This window comes from Lissotriton vulgaris, unplaced genomic scaffold, assembly GCF_964263255.1.
Source record: "Lissotriton vulgaris unplaced genomic scaffold, aLisVul1.2 SCAFFOLD_492, whole genome shotgun sequence".
Taxonomy (NCBI): Eukaryota; Metazoa; Chordata; class Amphibia; order Caudata; family Salamandridae; genus Lissotriton; species Lissotriton vulgaris.
This window is the reverse complement of record NW_028251456.1, coordinates 469,007-487,979: the sequence shown is the minus strand read 5'-3', so window position 1 is coordinate 487,979 and position 18,973 is coordinate 469,007. Positions and strand designations below refer to the sequence as shown.

Sequence of the window (18,973 nt, the reverse complement as noted above, 5' to 3'; positions counted from 1 at the left end):
ATGAATGGTACCACACAGCTCACCAGACAAACTTCTCGAGTGGATTTTTCTGACACTCAAGTAGATGGTCTACTCGAGCGACAGCTTTCTGACCGCCCGTGTTGGGGAAATCTTTCAGAGTGTCCTAGCGCCTGAAAATCGCGCGGGGGATGCCAGATATCACTCTCCAATTTTCCTTAACGAGCCGCGCATGAAAACTTGTGACGGTTGGTGGAATTTGGCCACAAGTCCGCCAGCGCAGTGGAATTTGTCGCCCACCCCTAGTTCCTAATGGCACAGTACCAGTTTTGTAAGCTAGACTTTGCCTTGCCACCCATTGGCTAATTCTGTTCTAAATTTATAAAGTTTGATTAAATATTTTCGATGGTCTCTTACCTTTTTAAAATGACTTATAACCATTATTATCCACTTTTTAAAAATGAAAATATTAAATGTGGCCTTAGCCATTTATAGGCTACAAATATGTACTTATGAGTGTAAATAATGCGTGTGTGTGTGTATATATATATATTATATATATATATATATATATATATATATATATATATATATATATATATATATATATATAAAATATTTTTTAAAGTGCTCCGGGATCCTGCTTGTGAGCGGGACTATTCCCTGGTTGACTGATTCTCCTGCAAGAGTACTAAGATTAGTTAAGCAACTTTCCCATATTCTGCTTATGTACCACACTCTAGCAAGTTCTTAATTTTCTTTGAAAAAATTCATAAATAGTGTACGACACAGTTTAAAAAAAATGTATATTCGCCCACTGACTGCATTGGTGAATACCAAAACCTCCTAGTTTTTATTTCACTTAGCAGGTTTTTTTATTTACCGTCACTTTCTCCCTTTGTCACTGTTTTCCTGTATTTATCTTTCTTCTGTCTTCATGTCTTTCCCTGGGTCAAAGGCTGATGATGAAAAATAAGCCCTGTCCATCAAAAATGAGTACTGTTGGCTACCTCCTGCAACCTGTGGCACAAGCAGTTGTATGTGGTGCTGCAAGAATGTTCTTTCAGAACGGTGGAAATAAACAGCAAGACACTTACTGGGGATAAATTACTTGTATGATATTATTCATTGTGCCCTCGATTGATCTAGTGTTGTCGCGCCCGGTGCGCGTACCGGGGCGCGGCCATAGATATATATATATTTTTCCACCTAAATTACTCAAAATCCACTGGAGCAGATATCTTGAGACATAGCAAAGGCACATCGGGCTACCAGTCCCTACAATTTTGTCAAGTTTGGTGGAAATCCATTCAGCCGTTCGGGCTAAAAGTGAGTTCGACCGCCCTATGGAAATTAACATGGAGAAAGCACGTTTTGGGACCCCCCTTTTATCTCGGCCACCGCTTGACGAATCCCCCCCAAACTTTCAAGGAAGGACCGGAGCTCCGCGAGGCAAATTTGAGGAAAATTTCAGGCAGATTCGTCAACCGGCGCCAAAGTTATTCACAATAGAATTTTGAGATTTTGCATTGAAAAAAATCCTAACTATAACTACCTACTGGCGACCGCCAGTAGTTAATATATATATATGTATGTGTGTATGTGTATGTGTATATGTATGTATGTGTATATGTATGTATGTGTAAGTATGTGTGTATATATATGTATGTGTATGTGTGTGTGTGTATATATATATATATATATATATATATATATATATATATATATATATATATATATATATACACTCTTATGTTTTGCTTATTAGAAAACTCAATAAAATAATTTACAAAAATACTTGGATGTTATTGTCTTTTGTATGACTTTTTTCCACCAGATGTGTGCTCCCTATCAACTATAAGCACTTCCTCTCCTTTAAAATAAAATTCACAAAATGATGACATTTTTGAGCAACTTAAGCTTTTCACAGACGCTCTTGGGCAGCAAATTAAAATTAATAAACCAGTGTAAAACAAACCCTAGTACAACATTTACAGGTAAGTACTAAACCTCTTGTAGTAGAAACCTCTTTACCCTTACGTTGCAACACTGATTGTCCAAACTCTTAAATAATTTGAAAATAGCCTCAATCACTTTTTTTTAGTTTAGGTGTAGACTTTGGCAGAGTGCAAGGATATATCATGGCCTTTTTCACCATTTGTTAATTTACCTATATATCATGGAAATTTGGGATAATTATTTTAAACTTTAATAAAATGTTAAATATAGCAGACAGTAGTATATTGGCTATAGGGCCAAAACAATGCCTAATTGATATTTAAGAACATTGGACTACACAAACAGAACCCCTAAAACCGATCTAAATAGTGATCTTGTATTTTTTTTTATCTTGTGCTTGCTACCAATTGACTGTTATTTAAAGTGTATTATCTCGAATGTAAACCTGGATGTATTCAGATTGAAATATGAAGCAGATGCCATGTTTCTAACAACCTGAATATACTTTATGCATATGCGGTGGCCTTATGGATGACATTTGGCAATACGGATGCTTTATAAAAAAAGGGGGGGGGGGTTTGCATTCGAGGAAAACCCCAAAACTAGGACAGTTACATCAAAACATTCTGCAAGTGCCATTCAGCAAGAAGGAGCATTGCAATTTATCCTCCTCTTTGGTTGGCAAATAATAGACACCTGTTGACAATGAGAGGGATGGAGTGAGAAGGTTCCTAGATCCTCATAAACGTACAACAGGGTCATGCCATTATGAACAGCATAACGAGAATCCCTATTTAGAAGCCCTGCTGGTTGATGGTATTTTTCTAAAGCTTTTTTTTGCTGAATTTTTCTGCGATGCTTTACGAAGACGACAAACATCACTTGTCACAAATCACTCCAGAGGATGGTGGAGAGCTATACATAGCAAAATAAAGTTCTTGTGTTTTTGATAACCGTTCATTAGCAACCGTCACATTGGCGAAGCTTTGCAATTGTCCCTCATCCGCAAACACTCACACATTTAAACTGCAGGACAGTGTGTTCTTTACCTTCGCATCTTTCCCCATGTGTGCTGTTTTTCAGTTTGTTTAAAGTTTAACTCCTCATCATAGGACTGTTTGTAGTTGTAACTTGCTGCAATCATGTGGCACAACCACACTCCCCTATGATGCTTAATTCAGTGCACAGTCGCATACTTGTCGCTCTGCATGAGTGAACTTTCTTCATGCCAAGATTGTTTTGAAAGCATATTTAGTTAGGTTATTAAAAATAAATGTTGGTGTCGGGCAGTATTGTGGTTTATGCAGTGTCTGAAATAAAGGAGATCAGCAACAATTACGATACTACCACAAAGAGGCCTGCTTTGTTTTTAATTACAATCATTTTGGAATTGCAGTAATACCAGTCCGTAACTGAATAAAAAGGAGAGACCTTTTTATCCAGTGAGGAACGCAATATGTTGGTTTCATGAATGACTAAGCAAAATGGCAGTTTTAATAAATTCATGTGGAAGGTAATGTTTTATAATTGTGTAGATAGCAGTAACATTTATCAAGAAATCCATTTGGGTTTAACTACAGTCAATTGACATTGTATTCAGGTCAATATATTAAGGGGCATTTATTCTCCTCTGTAGCTTTGTGAACATCTTTGTTAAGCGATCAGTAACCTGTTGCCATTTTTTTCATATTAACATAGTCAAGTTTTGCATTGTTGGCCAGACGTTCTTAAATTATATCTTTAAGATTGGACAACTCTAAGTGTAGATTGTTTTGCGTAGATACGTTTAGCCCAGCACTTGCTGGTAATCAAGGTCCTCCTCCAATGATGGGTATGAATATGATCAACCGACCAGCAGTACCTGACAATCCTATGGGTCCTGGTCCTTCCATGGGGTCAGAAGGAGCTACAAATCTTGGAACTACCAACATTGGATCAACTATGATGCCTGATAATGGATCAACGGTAATGTATTTGACATACATTTAATGTTCATTACTGCTTTTTAAATTGCATGAAATAGAAGTACGCCTACACAGTATTTTAAACGATTCCTGGTTTTCTAATAGCCTTGCACTTGGGAAATGATATTCTGCAACTCAATGGGGCTCATTTGTGCTACTTTAACAGTACATTCAGTTAACCGCTTCATGACTCTAGGTTTTAAGGCGTCATTATATAAAATTTCTCATAATTGAAAGTGTTTGTCTTTTAAGAATGGATTGACATACCTGGAACTATTGCATTGAACAAACGTTGGAATGAAAGGTTGTTAACGTATGCTAATGTCAAGAAGCGTTTGTTTTTATGATCGATGTCATGTAGTGTTTCATATTTTAAGCCTCCTTGAAACTGCCACCTTTTTTCCTGTCATTAGAGAAAACAAATCTTATTCCACACGTTGGTCCCATTTGTATGCTATCCACAGACCATTGCTAACGTTGTAAAAAGTAGTAAAAGTTCACCAGGAATGACTGAAGCTCCCCCTGACTGGGGTTGATCGGACCTTTCTTGCTTTTCTTTCAACCTTATCCATTGTGACTGCACACCTGCGGAGATGGACGAGTGTGGTGATACTTATTCTTTCTTTCAGATCTTCTCTTTAGAGCCACAACATGCCTGTGGTGATTTCTTTGTTTTAAAAAGGGAGTTTGTTATAGGGCGACAAATTCCTTTTAATGATGAATGAAGTACAAAGGTTGTGTTGTGCTCCCATTGGGAGTATTTCTTTATTTAATCCATCGCTATAGCTTTGCAGTCCATTTTCATACTACAAACTTCGAATTTTCTTTAAGTGCAACTCCACTCTACATTCCTATTTTTCCTTGCCATTGTCATGCACAGTACCTATTTTTAGCCCCTCATTGTTCGCAGTCTTAACCTGTACTATCTTGCTAACCTTGTTTTAGAAAATGATAAATTTGCAGATATGAATTTCAATTTTAAATAATTCTGTGTGTTCATGAGTTACCTCACGTTTAACAATTATCTGGATATTTTGTCCCATTTTGTTTTTTTAAGAGCAGTGGATCTTCTGTTCTTAACCATGGGTTTCTCTCAGAGAATTATAAAAGGTGGAATAAATCTGCATACATGCAGTATCCGGGTACCACATTTTTAAACAACCAGAACATGTATCCTAATCAGCCACATTAAACCTAATGCAGTCCATATGACTGAAAGCAACCTGCAATTTATTATTTTGTTTTGTAAATGAACACTCATAAGTTAACGGGAGGTACAACCAGGCTACAATTGAAACTAAAAAAATATTCTGCAGTTGGAAATAAAATTAATATTTCAAGCACTTATAAAGAGTTTAAGGTAGGAATGTAACAAGTGACTCTGCAATTCATGCATTTAGTTCGAAATAAGCTGCCGCCCAAAAATTATGCAAATTGTCATCTAGAAAACTTTTACCTAGCAACAAAACATTGTCCGTCTAAATCCATCATCCCTATGTTAAAGTCGTCCTTAGGTGATCTTATTTACCTATAGGGTTATCGCAGCAGAAGGTAAGACCGTCTGTTAAGGTTGTAAGGGCACTTGTCTGCAGAGATGATAAATTCATATTTGGAAATAAACTAAGCTTCCTTCTTTAAACAAATTAGTAGAAATGAAGGAGGACCGGTTGCAAGGCAATAAAAATGCATCAGCAGGTAGTAAGGGGTACAGGATTATTGGAGGTGTGAGAAAACAAAATATTTTGAAAATCAATAGCTTGACCTAAGTTGAGGTGGGTTTGTTATCCATTGTTCAATTGCTTTTCAAATTTTTTTGAATACTCACAAATTTTAGATTAAGTGGCTGAAAATCAAAGCTTTGCAATGTTTTTGGTCCTTTTATCAGTATGAAGAAATGAAAAGTAAAGGTGTGCTCTCTACATGCAAATCTCTGGAAAAGGTTTAGCTTTTAGTGGTGTAGATTAAGCCTTGGCGGTGAACTGCGCTCCATTCGAGGAGTTTTTCGTACTCCGCTGAGTTCAGAGTGCAAAAAACTCCGCTTCGCAATGTGCCGCAGAGTTTTTCACTGCTTGTGAACGGTAAGTTTACGATTGCGAATGCTAAGTTTGCGAGCTGCCGCTAGGGTAGAATTTCTACACAAAAGGCAAGAATAGCTGCACAAACTGCACTCTGCCACTCGCTGAACTTCGCTGAGTTTTTTTGTAACCTCTCTGAGTTTCGTGTAGCAAAACTACGCCCAGGCTTGGTGTAGATAGCAACTGAACTGATAGGGGATATAATAGGGAGGAGTCATTTTTAAATGTTACCTTTTTCTGTCAAGTTAATCTTGGCATAGTTGACCACCTACTGGGTTGACACAGCTGATCAGCAGAATCGTTTTGCCCATTGATGTGGGTACTCTGAAAAGACAGAGGATACTGTAACTTCCAAAATGTCATGTACTGGACCAGTCTCATCTCGAAAGTGTCTTCTTGATTAACTAGAAGGCTTTAATGTTGATTTTTAGACCCAGCTGTCTGTGTCAGTTGATTATCTGAGGTAAATGAAGTCCACACAGTGATTCGTAGAATGATCCACTTGCTTAGGGTGGCTGCTTCATTTACTAAAAGACACCTGGAGATGCAACATTGGTACAGCTTTGTGCAAAATAAGCACAAGGACCGAAGATTTGTATGAAGTTAATTCATTGGCAGTCTTGCAAAATAGTCCCTTTCAAAGATCATGTTGCGGTGCTCGTACAGAGGGGGATATTCCTTGGATTTTGAGGGTATGCACTTATACGTCGGCAAGCAGTTCAGTTTCAGTTTGGAATGCCGTTTGTAATTCAAGGTCCTGCCCTTGGTGCATCAATTGTTGCACTGTGCTTTCACCAGTGACTGCTAGTCTGCTCTAACAAAGGATCCATGCTTACTTCTGTTTAGTAGAATGGTTAAAAAAAAAACACCATTATGTAACCGATTTCTAGTTGGTTCATTATGGAACCATCACAGAATAATTTTATTTTTCTCAAAATGTTGGAACACAGTTTAAGCTTCATAGTAGACAGTGAAGGAAGACTTCATGCATCATCATGAGCCCATTTTGAGGGCTAACAAAGGAAGTCCTGCATGAGGGGTTGTATTTGGTGTGTGGGGACTAAGAAGACTGTGTGCCAGTCTGGCCGGGGGAATGACTGAATTATGGATCCAGTATTAAAATCAGAAGGTGGCCAGATTAAGATGTCCAAGTTCCTGGAATGGTGGGAAGCCTAAATCAGCCACCTAGCAACCAAAGGTTTGTGATACTGAAGTTCAGACTAGTCACGTATGTCCAGAGGACGTTTCTACATCATGCTTGAAGGACTTTACTAGTCCAGGGCAAGACAATATTTTGCATCCCCAAGCAAAAGGGCTTCCACTAGCTAATCTGGCTAACTCCTGGAGCTGTTTAATGCGGGCTTAATATATTGATTCTCCTAGACCGTGTAACACTTTTCAGAGTTTTCAAAAGAAAATGGACGGGGGAGCATTATCATACTCCCAATAGAGAATTAGAAGCCTTCAGCTAAACCAGGAGATATGAGTTTGGCTCAGTGTTTTGTAAATAGAGTGCCCCTTGAATAGTTCTCATTGCAGACATAGGGAACTGGGAGTATTTGTAAAGGCGCTAGCTGGAAGAAAGACCTCATAAAATGTGTTCTCCATCAAATATATGTAATTCCAGTATGTATGGCTTACATTACTGATGATATAAATGCTGATAAGCAGACTTCAAGTACACACATCAGGCGACCGGAGACAGATTAGACTACTGGGCAGATGGGGTATGTTCAGGTATTCTTCATTGCTGACGCTATCTCTTTCATGGTCCAGCGAGCCCACACTAAAAGTGTGCAGAAGTGCCAAAAGAAACCTACATTTAGGTGACGTGTATTATGCCTTGGGTTAGCTGGTGATTCTCACTTGCTTTCCACTGCTGATTCTACTTTGAAAGCAGACATGGCTAAGTTCTATGTATAGGAGATCTTCATTGTAATGTATTCAGATGAGAGCGCTTCCCTCTGAAGGTCTTTTGGTTTCAAATCCTTGGACATCGGTTTTAAATGCCCTGGACAAAGCTTGTTACTGCACTAATGTTTGTAGAAGTTCTATTGGCAGTAGTGGTTCCATTGTGGGAAATGGGCTCATTTTACTTACATATATTTACTTTAGCGAATACGATCTCTCCCTGCTTGTGCTGCTGTTGCCAGCTTCTATCAAATGGAGCCATGGCATTATTCCTAAAGTACAGAGGCTTCCTGAGTTGCTCACCATGTCTTGAAACACTAAAACTTTGCTTTTCCCAATGCTAGGAACTTCACCATGATCTAGTGTCTCCTGAGATCTTTTTGGCTATCTTGATTTGCCTCACAATTGTAAGTTCTGTCTCTAGAGCAAGGTCAGCCATAAACCACACAACCTTTTACCAGATTTGACAGCTTTTGAAAACAAAAGCCATCTTCAGGTGAACTGGTTAATGATTTCAATAGACAGCTGGATACCTGGTCCTGTGTCTTTTCTTGCTACCAGTGGTCTGAGATATCCTGAAAAGACATGCTGTGACTGATCACACTGGTATGAGCACCAATGTGGTACTAATGTCTTGATGTTGGCCTCCTTTGCGCTAGTGCATGTGGACGATTGATAATATTTGAATTAGAAAACTGTTTCCTTAGTGGCTGTCAACTTAACAAAAATGAATCTGCGATAGGCTATTTTGTCAAATGAGCAATACACCTAGTTATTTTCAGAACATATCTATTGTAGACTCCTACGGTTGTGTTGGAGATCTGCTTGAATCAAACTTCAGTTTATTTTTTTTTTTAAAGCAACTGAGAAATTTTGTGGAGAAGTCTTCATATATTTCAATGTGAAAATGGCTTTCAAACTTTACATTAATAGGACAGATGTTTAGGTAACAAGCTTAACTTTTCCTTGCAGGTGGAGGGGCCAGGCAATATTCGGTAGTATCAAAATCCTGTGACCAGTTAAATGGTGACTCTTAAGTTTGCGTTTCAGAAATCCAAGAGTCAATTACCATGGTGGAAAACCACCCATTCAACAAGATTGAAAGCAAGTATGTCAGCTTTTGTTTTGAAGTACTTGCTCCTCTCCTGCAAGGGGCACTGCCTGGAGCTGAGATCCAATTGAAGAACCTATTCAAATACAATTATTTGCCTGCCTCCCACATATTAATTGCATAAAGTAGTGTGCTAGTAAAAAGATCCAGTGTTTGAGAGGTTATCGTTGTTTGCTTCGGTCCCCATACAAACCCTGTGCAGTACGCCAGTAGGGTGATGAAGTTTTAAGAAATAGGTTTATTCAGTTGTTTAAAAGACTAAAATGTTGCCTTTTAAATATAATTTGGTTAAGTTCTAGAATGAACTTATCACAAAATAAAAGATTTTCCAACAGTTTGTTCCCTAGACTATCAGTGTGGTTTTTGTGGGTATTTTCAGCAAAGCGAGCTTATCTGTAGAGGGTAAAACCAGTGCCCTCTGTAACCGGTAAGTTGTTACTTTTATTAAATCTTGTTTCCTAGTTTATTAAGCAGTAGGCAAAAGAAAAAATTATGTACCACACCATCTCGTCCATTGGACAATTTTAGTTCCAATGTGCAACCTTTCACTGGTTTGGTGTTGCAAGGCTTTTGTCCTTTGGGTCCTTGGCAGGCAAAGGTAACGGGGCGTCTGAATTGTGTGGAGAAGGTGGCTTACCACTGGTGCTCCATGGCCGTAATATGATTGCACTCCAGTTGAATACTGGACTCTCTCAGGATGTGTGGCTGAGCATTAACGGTTTAGGTACTCTGTATTTAGTGTAGGCCTTTAGATAATGGGATGCAGGTTTTTACTAAAGATAAGGCCTCTAATAACTGGTAGGTAAACCATTTACTTAAAATAGGATTAGGAAACTCGTTTTCTCCAGACAATCCTCAATATTCATAACAACTGATTTTTAGGTCCAGCCTAGCGCAGCGCGCATGCGCTGATCTAGGAGATGACCTTTTGGAATCGGTCTACGCTTTTCAAACACTCGTGCATGTGGCGGCATCCACCTTGCGGGAGCGAGCAGCAGTGCGCTGGGGCCATCTGTATCCAATTAGCGTGGCCGCGCACGCTTGTTGACATTGCTCTACTCTCGCTCCCCTGCCTGTCTCACCCTCGTGCCAGGGCTCAAGAGTACTTGGCTCTCACAGTGACAATCCTGCTCTTCCCACAGATGAATTCAGTTTTTTTACAAGGTGTCCGAGAGCAAGAGAAATAGAAATGCACTCTGAAAACGTCCTTTGCTGATCGCGCTCCTTTGTTTCACAGCTGTGACTCTGCCCTTCTGAAGATTCAGATGCAGAGATTAAAATGGGACTTTTTGCTTTACAGTTTTTATTGCTATGTGGAGTCACGAGGAGGAGAATATTTTGGGTTTAAAAAAACAAAGGCTGGCGTCTGATCGTCTGAAAGTTTGGTCACTGTGGAGCTTGGCAAATAAGTGGGAGGAGAGGCACAGCTGATAGACTTTCCAGGGCATGGCACGTGAAGGTTCAGTGGGTCATCTGGGATCATTTTCAGATTAATCAAGTGTTCATGCAAATGAGCTGGAAAACCAAGAAGCCCTTGCTCACATGCACATCAAGTTGCATTTCTGATAAAAGAAATGTTGGGAATGTCTGCACTATCTTCATGAAATCCCCTGCGAATGAGCGACCACCAGCACATCTGTTCACCATCGTCCACAGTCCAGGAGGATGATACAACTCGATAAAGCATCAACCTACTCAGGTGCATTTGCCACAGTTGCTCTTCTGACACAGTCCATTACCAAAAGAGTGGTACTATCCCCATATATACGTGAGTTGCAGGTGCACATAAACAAACCAGGGAGAATGTGACATTTTGAAAGTACCTGAATTTGATGTCAGCTCAACTGATGAACAGATGCTTTTTGCAATTACAAGAGGAACTCTAGACTCTTGGTTCCAATGTCTTTGCTGATCCACTGCAAGCAGCTTAAATTATGCTTGTGTGCCCATCTGGAAGTCCTTGTCATCACAATCGGACGGGGAGCTGACAGATATTGCACACTGCTTGATCATGGGTAACATCACATGAAGTGACATCACATGGCATTTGACCCCAAAGTACAACCTTCATCATCAAACTGCTCAGTTCTGGATTAAAAACCACTAACAAGAGCAAAGCTAACCAGCATTGGCATAGCCAATAGGTCTTTCCTTTGGGACCTTATAAGTGTTTAGTTATCTAGCACAATATACTTGGTGAAACAACATGGACTGTTGCATGGCTAAATACTTATAAGGTCCCAAAGGCGAGACCTATTGGCTATGCAAATGCTTGTTTTTTTCTTCTTCCTGTCCACACACTTGATCCTAAAGCACAACACATGATGAATGGTGATGGAGCTGTTCCTCCTAAACTGCCGGTCATGTTACTTTTTTTACAAACCATTATCTAGCATTGTCCGCAGTCTCCGTGATGATCCTCTGGTGGCAAACTATACAGAGGTCGTGGGAGATCTAATAGGTAATTTTTTCTCACAGGCTGTGTTAACAACAATAGAGGTATCCTAACAGGAAAATAAAAAAAGGCTGTCCGTAAATAACTAAAACACATTCTTCACTTTAAAAGACAGTGAAAGTTAGTTGGAAAGGTCTCCTAAGCCAAATGGCTGAGCTCGGTGTTCTACGATCCTGTTACTAGGAGCTGTAAAAAATAAATAAATGATTGACTTAACTGCCACCTATTTGCCTGATCGAATACAGAAGGAAGGTTGCACTCCTAAACGCACAGTGCCAGTTTTTTGTCTCATGGCAAACTATCTGCCAATTTTAATTAAAAAAAAGTTTTTTAAAGATGTTTCTATGTGCTTTTTATTGAAAGTGAATATTTGGAATGATTTATTTTCTAAATGAAAATGAATGAAAGTTGATCATAATTAGTTGGAGGTCCTTTGCAAAGGTGTGTCTGGCGATTCACTAGATACCAGCAGGTACACAAGCTGTACTTCAAACCAGCAAACACAATGGACAGAATGCAGAACAATGTCATACATTCACCCCAGTACAGAGATCTGGGCCTAAATCCATCGTTTTGCAGCGTGAATCTTTCTGGATTCACTATGCTGTGCATGATTCCGCGGTCTAGTAGTTTGATCCGGAATTGTAGTCTTTTCTTTGTGTTTTTTTTTTTTGTAGCCCAGGTGGGCGTCGACGTCTGACCTTTTGGTGACCTTCCTGTGACATCGGCATGCTTCCTACGGAAGCTCCCACCCTTGGGCGCCGTCTTCAGATTATTTTTTCCGCCACTGGGTCTGGATCGTTCCCGAGAGGGCTCCAGAGATATGGAGAAAAGAGAAGCAAAAAGCCAAGTTTTTTGGGAAGAAAAGAGTTAAGAAGACTAAGTGAGACTACATCATCGAAGGGGACGTCTAAGGAAGAGGAACTTCGACGTCCAGAAGAGAATGCGATCAGGGGGCCCCCTGAACGCAAGAGATGGACAACACACCGTTCAAATTCTGCCGGACTGCCACCACAAGTACACGCAGAAAGGCCAACACCCAGTTTGCAACCTCTGCCTGCCGGTCGACCACGAAAGCAGGGACTGCAACGCCTGCTCCGCCTTTTTGCCGAAGACCCTTCGAGTGAGAGAGAGTCAAAGAAGAGCTAACTTCGCCATGCAGGTCAAGGACCAACCACTGTCCCTTCGAGACCGGGGACTATCGACCGACGAGGAGGATTAAGTCGCCGAAGAAGACTACTACACTGTCGTAGTGACCTATAATAAGAAGACTCCAGAAAAGGTAGGAGACTAGACGCCCCAAAAAGACCCGAAAGACTCTCGACAGTCTGCCCAAGACTTGAAAAAAACGAGGGCAAGACCCTGAAAGTGTCGACGCTAAGACCCTGAAAGCGCTGACGCTGAAAACTATGACGTCCGCAACAACATCCAGGGCCGGCGGATCCTCACAGGACTCCCAGGCGCCGAAGGACGGCGACCAGCGAATGTCATCGAAAATCGTCCACGAAAAGGAATGCTCGATGCCGAAGACCTCTTCGTAGACGAAGGACACAAGACCAGTCTTGACGCCGAAACCATTCTCTACGCCATCTTGCCAGACAAAGAGACCGGCACAACCACTCTACGCCGAACAGGCTGCCAAGATGGAAAGAAAGAAGAGAAGACTCGAGGCAGAGATGGAGAGCATCCTGCAGCGAAAGAAAGATTTTGACGAAAGGATGAAAGAGTATACAATCCCGCCGAAGCCACCGGTGGTAGAGTTCGTCGAGGATGAAGAAGAGTTCGAGGTTGAAGGACCGTCGGAAAGCCAGTAAGTTCTTTAATATCGCCAAGACGAGACCCCCCTACTACGAGGAGGAGGAAGATGACGACCAGAGGACATTTCTGGGCTCGACTTACTCGGACACACAGGACCCAGAGTGGCAGGACCTCGAAGCAGAGAGTCCATAAGAGGGGGTTGACACATATCCTGCGAGGCCCTCACCGCCTGACGACATTGGACTTTACAATGAAGTCATCAAGAATGCAGCATCAGCGATCAGAGTAAAACTCGAGGAGGAACAGCCGAAGGTGGATTTCCTCGTGGAAACACTGCTCCCTATACAAACTAGGAGCCAGTACCTGCCAATGCTCGAAAGCATCAAAGGACAGGGGAGAGAGGCCTTCAAAGAGCCTGCGACTTGTAAACCCGTCACACCCAGGACTGAGAAAGTACAAGCACTCCCCCAAGGACCCACCCTACATCCAGGGAACGGTTACCGCAGACTCAATCATTGCGGCAACAGCAAGGAAAAGGGCCAATGTCCCGACATCAGGACCGCCTCCAGACAGAGAGCAGAAGGATGGACCTGACTGGAGAAAGATTGCGAGGAATGCCGCAACGCACTGGCGCATGGCTAATTACAACGCCCTGCTGAACAGGCACCAATACCAGATCCTGGACGAACTGGGCCAGTTAGTCAAACACCTCCCACAAGAATACAAGCAAAGAGCTGCGCACCTGGTAGAGGAGGGGAAGAATGTGGCAAATTCTTGCCTAAAAACAGCACTTGACAGTGCAGACACATCCAGCAGACTTATGATGCTGGGCATCACGGAAAGGACACAAGCCTGGCTCAGAATATCAGGCTTTAAACCGGAGGTGCAACACAACATCCTGAACACCCCGTTCAACGGTGAGACACTGTTCGGACACCAGTGGACGGAAAGCTCACCCAGCTGAAGGACAACGACACCGCAAGATCCATGGGGGCCTTGCAATTCAGAGGCACAAAGAGAGGAACCCCGTCACGGAGACCGAGCGGGAGAGGGGAAAACCAACCAGGAACATCGCACCAGACTTTCCACCAGTCCCACCAGGGCGACACCCAGTCGCAACAAGGCCAGCAAAAACAACACTGTCAATACCAACAGAGGGGCCAGTCCTTTCGCGGGAAGGGGAATGGATGTGGAAACAGAAGTGGTGGACAACAACCCACCTCCAAGTAACTCTGCCACGCTACCAGTGCACACCCTTTCAAAAACTCCAGGGGTGGAGCACAGATACAACAAAGAGGAGTGGCTAGAACTAAACATCTGAGAGCACATAACCGCTGGGAGGAAGACTGAACCTTTTCTTCCAGGAGTGGAAGAAAATAACTACAGACAGATGGATTCTCAACACCATACAGTACGGATACTGCATAGAGTTGGAAAGAACACCACCAAACAAAAACCCAAAAAGAGCACTAGCAAAGAAGGAACTAGAGCTACTTCAAAGGGAAGCACAAGACCACCTGCAGATGGAGGCGATCAAGCCTGTACCTCCCATAGAGAGGAACAAGGGGGTGTACTCTACGTACTTCCTGGTACCAAAGGTAGACAAAACAATGAGACCCATCCTGGACCTAAGGTTCCTCAACAAATACATAAAAACCAAAAAATTCAAAATGATGTCCCTGCAAGAGGTCCTTCCACAGATACAAGGCGGGGACTTCATGGTCATCATAGACCTCAAAGATGCCTACCTGTACATCTTAATGTACAGGCGGCACAAACATCTGCTAGGATTTGTCATCAACACATATTACTATCAATTCACGGCACTGGCTTTCGGACTGAAATCAGCACCAAGGGTATTCACAAAATGCCTTGCAGCAGTTGCAGCACACTTAAGGAGGGAAGGGAGCCACGTATACCCTTACCTGGACGACTGGCTAATAAAGGCAAGGTCATACAAGACATGCAAACGGCACGCACAGCGAGTGACAGACACACTGGCCCTGGGTTTCTCCATCCACTGGGGAAAATCCTCAATGAACCCAGAAAACCAAAAGATTTTCCTGGGTGCGCAGATCAACACCATACAAGAGAAGGTGTTCCCCAGCGAGAAGAGAACGCTGGCACTGTTGAAGGAGACTCGCCTCTACCAGAGAGGGGCGTACTCCGACAGTGAGGACGGCGAGCAAGATGGGCAGGATGGCCTCATGCATACACATAGTGCCGAACGTACGACTCCACATGAGACCACTCCAGGACCAATGGTCACAAGCTACAGGTTGTTGGGAGGACCTAGTGGTTGTAACACATGCAGTGCACAAGGAGATATCATGGTGGAACAAGGTCAACATAACAAAAGGGAAACCTCTAACACCACCAACACCAAGTGTGACCATCACCACAGACTCATCCCAGAAGGGATGGGGAGCACACATAAAAAAACTCAGTGAGGGGTCTGTGGACACCAGCGGATGCGGTCAAACACATCGATTACTTGGAACTAAAGACCGTTTTCCTCACACTAAAGGCATTCCAGACGAAGCTGTACAACCAAGCAGTATTGATCCAGACAGACAACACAACTGCGATGTTATACATTACCAAGCTGGGAGGAACACAATCAGCCCCGCTGTCGGAACTAGCGCAGGAAATATGGAGATGGGCCATCCCACTAAAAATAGATCTACTGGCGATTCACCTGCCGGGGAAAGACCACGTGGAAGCGGACTGGCTCAGCAGACAGACATCGGCATCCCACGAATGAGAGCTCAATGCCCAAGAGACAGACTGTTTGACAGGTGGGGGACAACATCGATAGACCTGTTTGCAACACGCCAGAATGCAAAATGCCAGCACTTTGCATCCAGACAACCAGGAGAAGGGTCTCGGGGGAATGCCCTATGGATAAGCTGGTCAAGGACATTTGCTTATGCTTTTCCGCAGATCCCCCTGATACACAAGGTACTCGGCAAGTGCAGAACGAGCAACATGAACCTGATACTAGTCTCACCACATTGGACCAGACAGACCTGGTACTTGCAGATTATGGAGATGACCCAGAGTGCACTACACAGATTTGGGAGAAGGAAAGACCTACTCTCCATGCAAAACTAAGAGGTGTTGCATCCAGAGCCGGAAAGCCGCAGCCTGGCTCCTGAGGACATAGAGTTCACACACCTTAAATTACCTGAGAGCACCCTGAGGGTACTTCGAGAGGCAAGAAGACCTGGCAAGTGCTACGTGGCCAAATGGAAGAGTTTCACACTATGGTGCAGAAAGGAAAAACTGCACAACAAGATGACCAGAGACTCAACAGTGCTTAAATACCTGCCGCACCTGCTCGAGGCTAATCTGAGCTCATCCTCGCTAAGGGTACATCTGGCAGCCATAGTCGCTTACACTAGAGGAGAGACTGGGAAAAGCTTCTTTACTTCACAAATTGTAAAAAGATTCCTGGAAGGTGCAAAGAGGTTTGCACCGCCAAAGAGGTTACCAGCACCAGCGTGGAACCTCAACCTGGTACTGACAGAACTCATGAAAGCGCCCTTTGAACCGATCCATAAGGCCACCCTACAAATGCTAACTTTGAAAACGCCGACGCGTTTCCAAACCCGGTCCTATCGTTCGGGTCGGGTTTTTCCTCAGGGCAACCTGGGTACCTGATAAGTTAAAAATAAACAACTTTTTAGTGCCTTCTCCTATTTCCTTTCAGCTAAGGTAGCGCTTTTCAGAACATGAGTACCTTAATGTTCCAGCGCTGCGTTGTCGTGCTTACTCTCAATTAGCGAATTTGAGTGCCTGTGTGAATAAGAAGGGACATTTGGATGTCTCTAATATATTTATATGTGGGAATTTCTCCATCTTTTCAGTTGAAACACTTACTTGAATTGATGGCTCAAACGCGCAGCCCTGTTCTGCTTAATCAAACAGTTTGAATGGAATGAATGAACTCAGCGAACTTCAAAGAAACGTACATTGATTCCTCTGTGTACACCATCGGCATTCTTTAATATCCACCCTGCACTCGCAACCGCAGGTTTTGGATAAAAACAATAAAGTTGATTTACCCCGGAAAATGTCTTCGAACAACAGCAGCTCTTTCTAAAAAATACAAAAAACTACCATTCCTAGAATCCAAAGGAGGGAGTGTAGTCAGGTGACACTAACGCCGACTTCCGTATATACCTGCAATAAGTCCACACCCACACACTATACAACAGAAGCGAGCGTTTTGGAATCAGGCACAAACAAAAAGGTGAGCCACTATTATCATTTTTTGGTTGTTTTTACAGCCACGTTAAATGAGCGCACTGACACATAGCCTTTAATTAGTTTGTAGCCGGACACAGCGACCGGGGCCATAAATCAACTAATGGAGACGTAACGTTGCACAGCGGAGCGACGGACCTCTTACATACAAATGTAAGCACCCACTTGAGAGAGAACATAAAGTTGGTTCACCTAAACAAAGCTCGGTAAGAAAATAATAAGAGTTTATTTTTTTCCCCCAGCAGAAGAGGAACAAAACATAAAACTGTTGAGGTAAGTAACTTGTGCTTTGGTTTTCGTTCTTGTGTAGAGGGGTATCTTAACAACTGAGTTATGTTTTATCTGGTACGTCCTGGATAGTGTTTTGCTCAGTGAAGAGGTTTATTTCATACCCATGTTTTTAATGCCGGGCAGTTGGGATTACAGAAGTTGTGTTCCACACAGTGTTTTTCTTGGTTATTCTGCTGGCTGTAGAAGTGCTGGAATCTGTCTGAGTTATTCAGTTTTTAATTTTTGTTGCGTTTATTATTCGAGCCCTGGCGCAGGTTTTACAGATTGATTGATTTATTCTGAAGTGGAGTTCAGGCTCGAGTGATACTTATGGTATATACTATACTGTATGTGGATTTTTGTTTGTGTGTGTGTGTGTGTGTGTGTATGTATATGTATATGTGTGTATATATATATATATATATATATATATCGGGGCTCGAATAATCCAGTCTCTCGCTCGCTATGGGGAGCCAGATTTAATCAGGACGGGCTATTTTTTGGGCCTTCTCGCCCTTTCTGGCGAGCTGACGATCAGGTGTTCTGATTACTTTCAAAGTGAATGAGCAATAAAGATGCTTTTAAATCTTGCTATCTGATCAATTTGCTGGCTTTCAGAGACAGAAGTCAAAAGTCAGTTTTTCTTCTCACGTTTGCTTTTCTTTCTGTGACTAAAGTCAAAGGATTTTGGAAAGTGAACTGTGTGATAGTAGTGTTGAGACCAGTTTGCGGATCAAGTACATTATAGTTGAGTAGATTATTAAAGTTTCTAGACCTGCAGGTCTTGTAACATCTCTAAATTTTTCGAGCCATATATAATATATTTGTGTGTGTATGTTGAGCGGGGCTTGCTCAACTTATGCAATTTTAGTTTCACTTTTGAGTGGGCAGAGTTCTACTCTGTGTACAGTTAGTTCTCTGTAGTATATCATATCTGTGAACGTTGGTACCCCCTGTTCGGTACTTTTAAATTTGTACCCCTTTGGAGTCTTTGGGTATATGATGTACCCTTTAATGAGTCTTATGTGCAAAGACCCTCCTAATACGCTTGGGTAATCAGATAATGTGTCATGTGTTTGTATGTTAAGGCTCTAGAGTGTCTATTCCAAAATTCCTTCTGTTATTTCTCAGGAGGTAGCTGTTAGCCTACATTATTAATGTGGCTACGGCTTTCCCCCTAGTATTTGCCTTACATTCAAGTGATAGATGAGGTTCTCTATGTCTGAGATGTAGAACATTATTG

The 18,973-nt window shown here is 42.2% G+C and overlaps 1 protein-coding gene across 1 annotated transcript in view; it reads left to right on the top strand.

The window, feature by feature from the left end:
• The window catches only part of LOC147662880 (paraspeckle component 1-like), a 279,115-nt gene that overhangs the window by 229,546 nt on the left and 30,596 nt on the right, over nt 1-18,973 (top strand). The window contains exon 8 of the mRNA XM_086950824.1: nt 3,698-3,882. Within this exon, the coding sequence (XP_086806950.1) occupies nt 3,698-3,882 (185 nt within the window). The remainder of the gene's footprint in view (nt 1-3,697; nt 3,883-18,973) is intronic.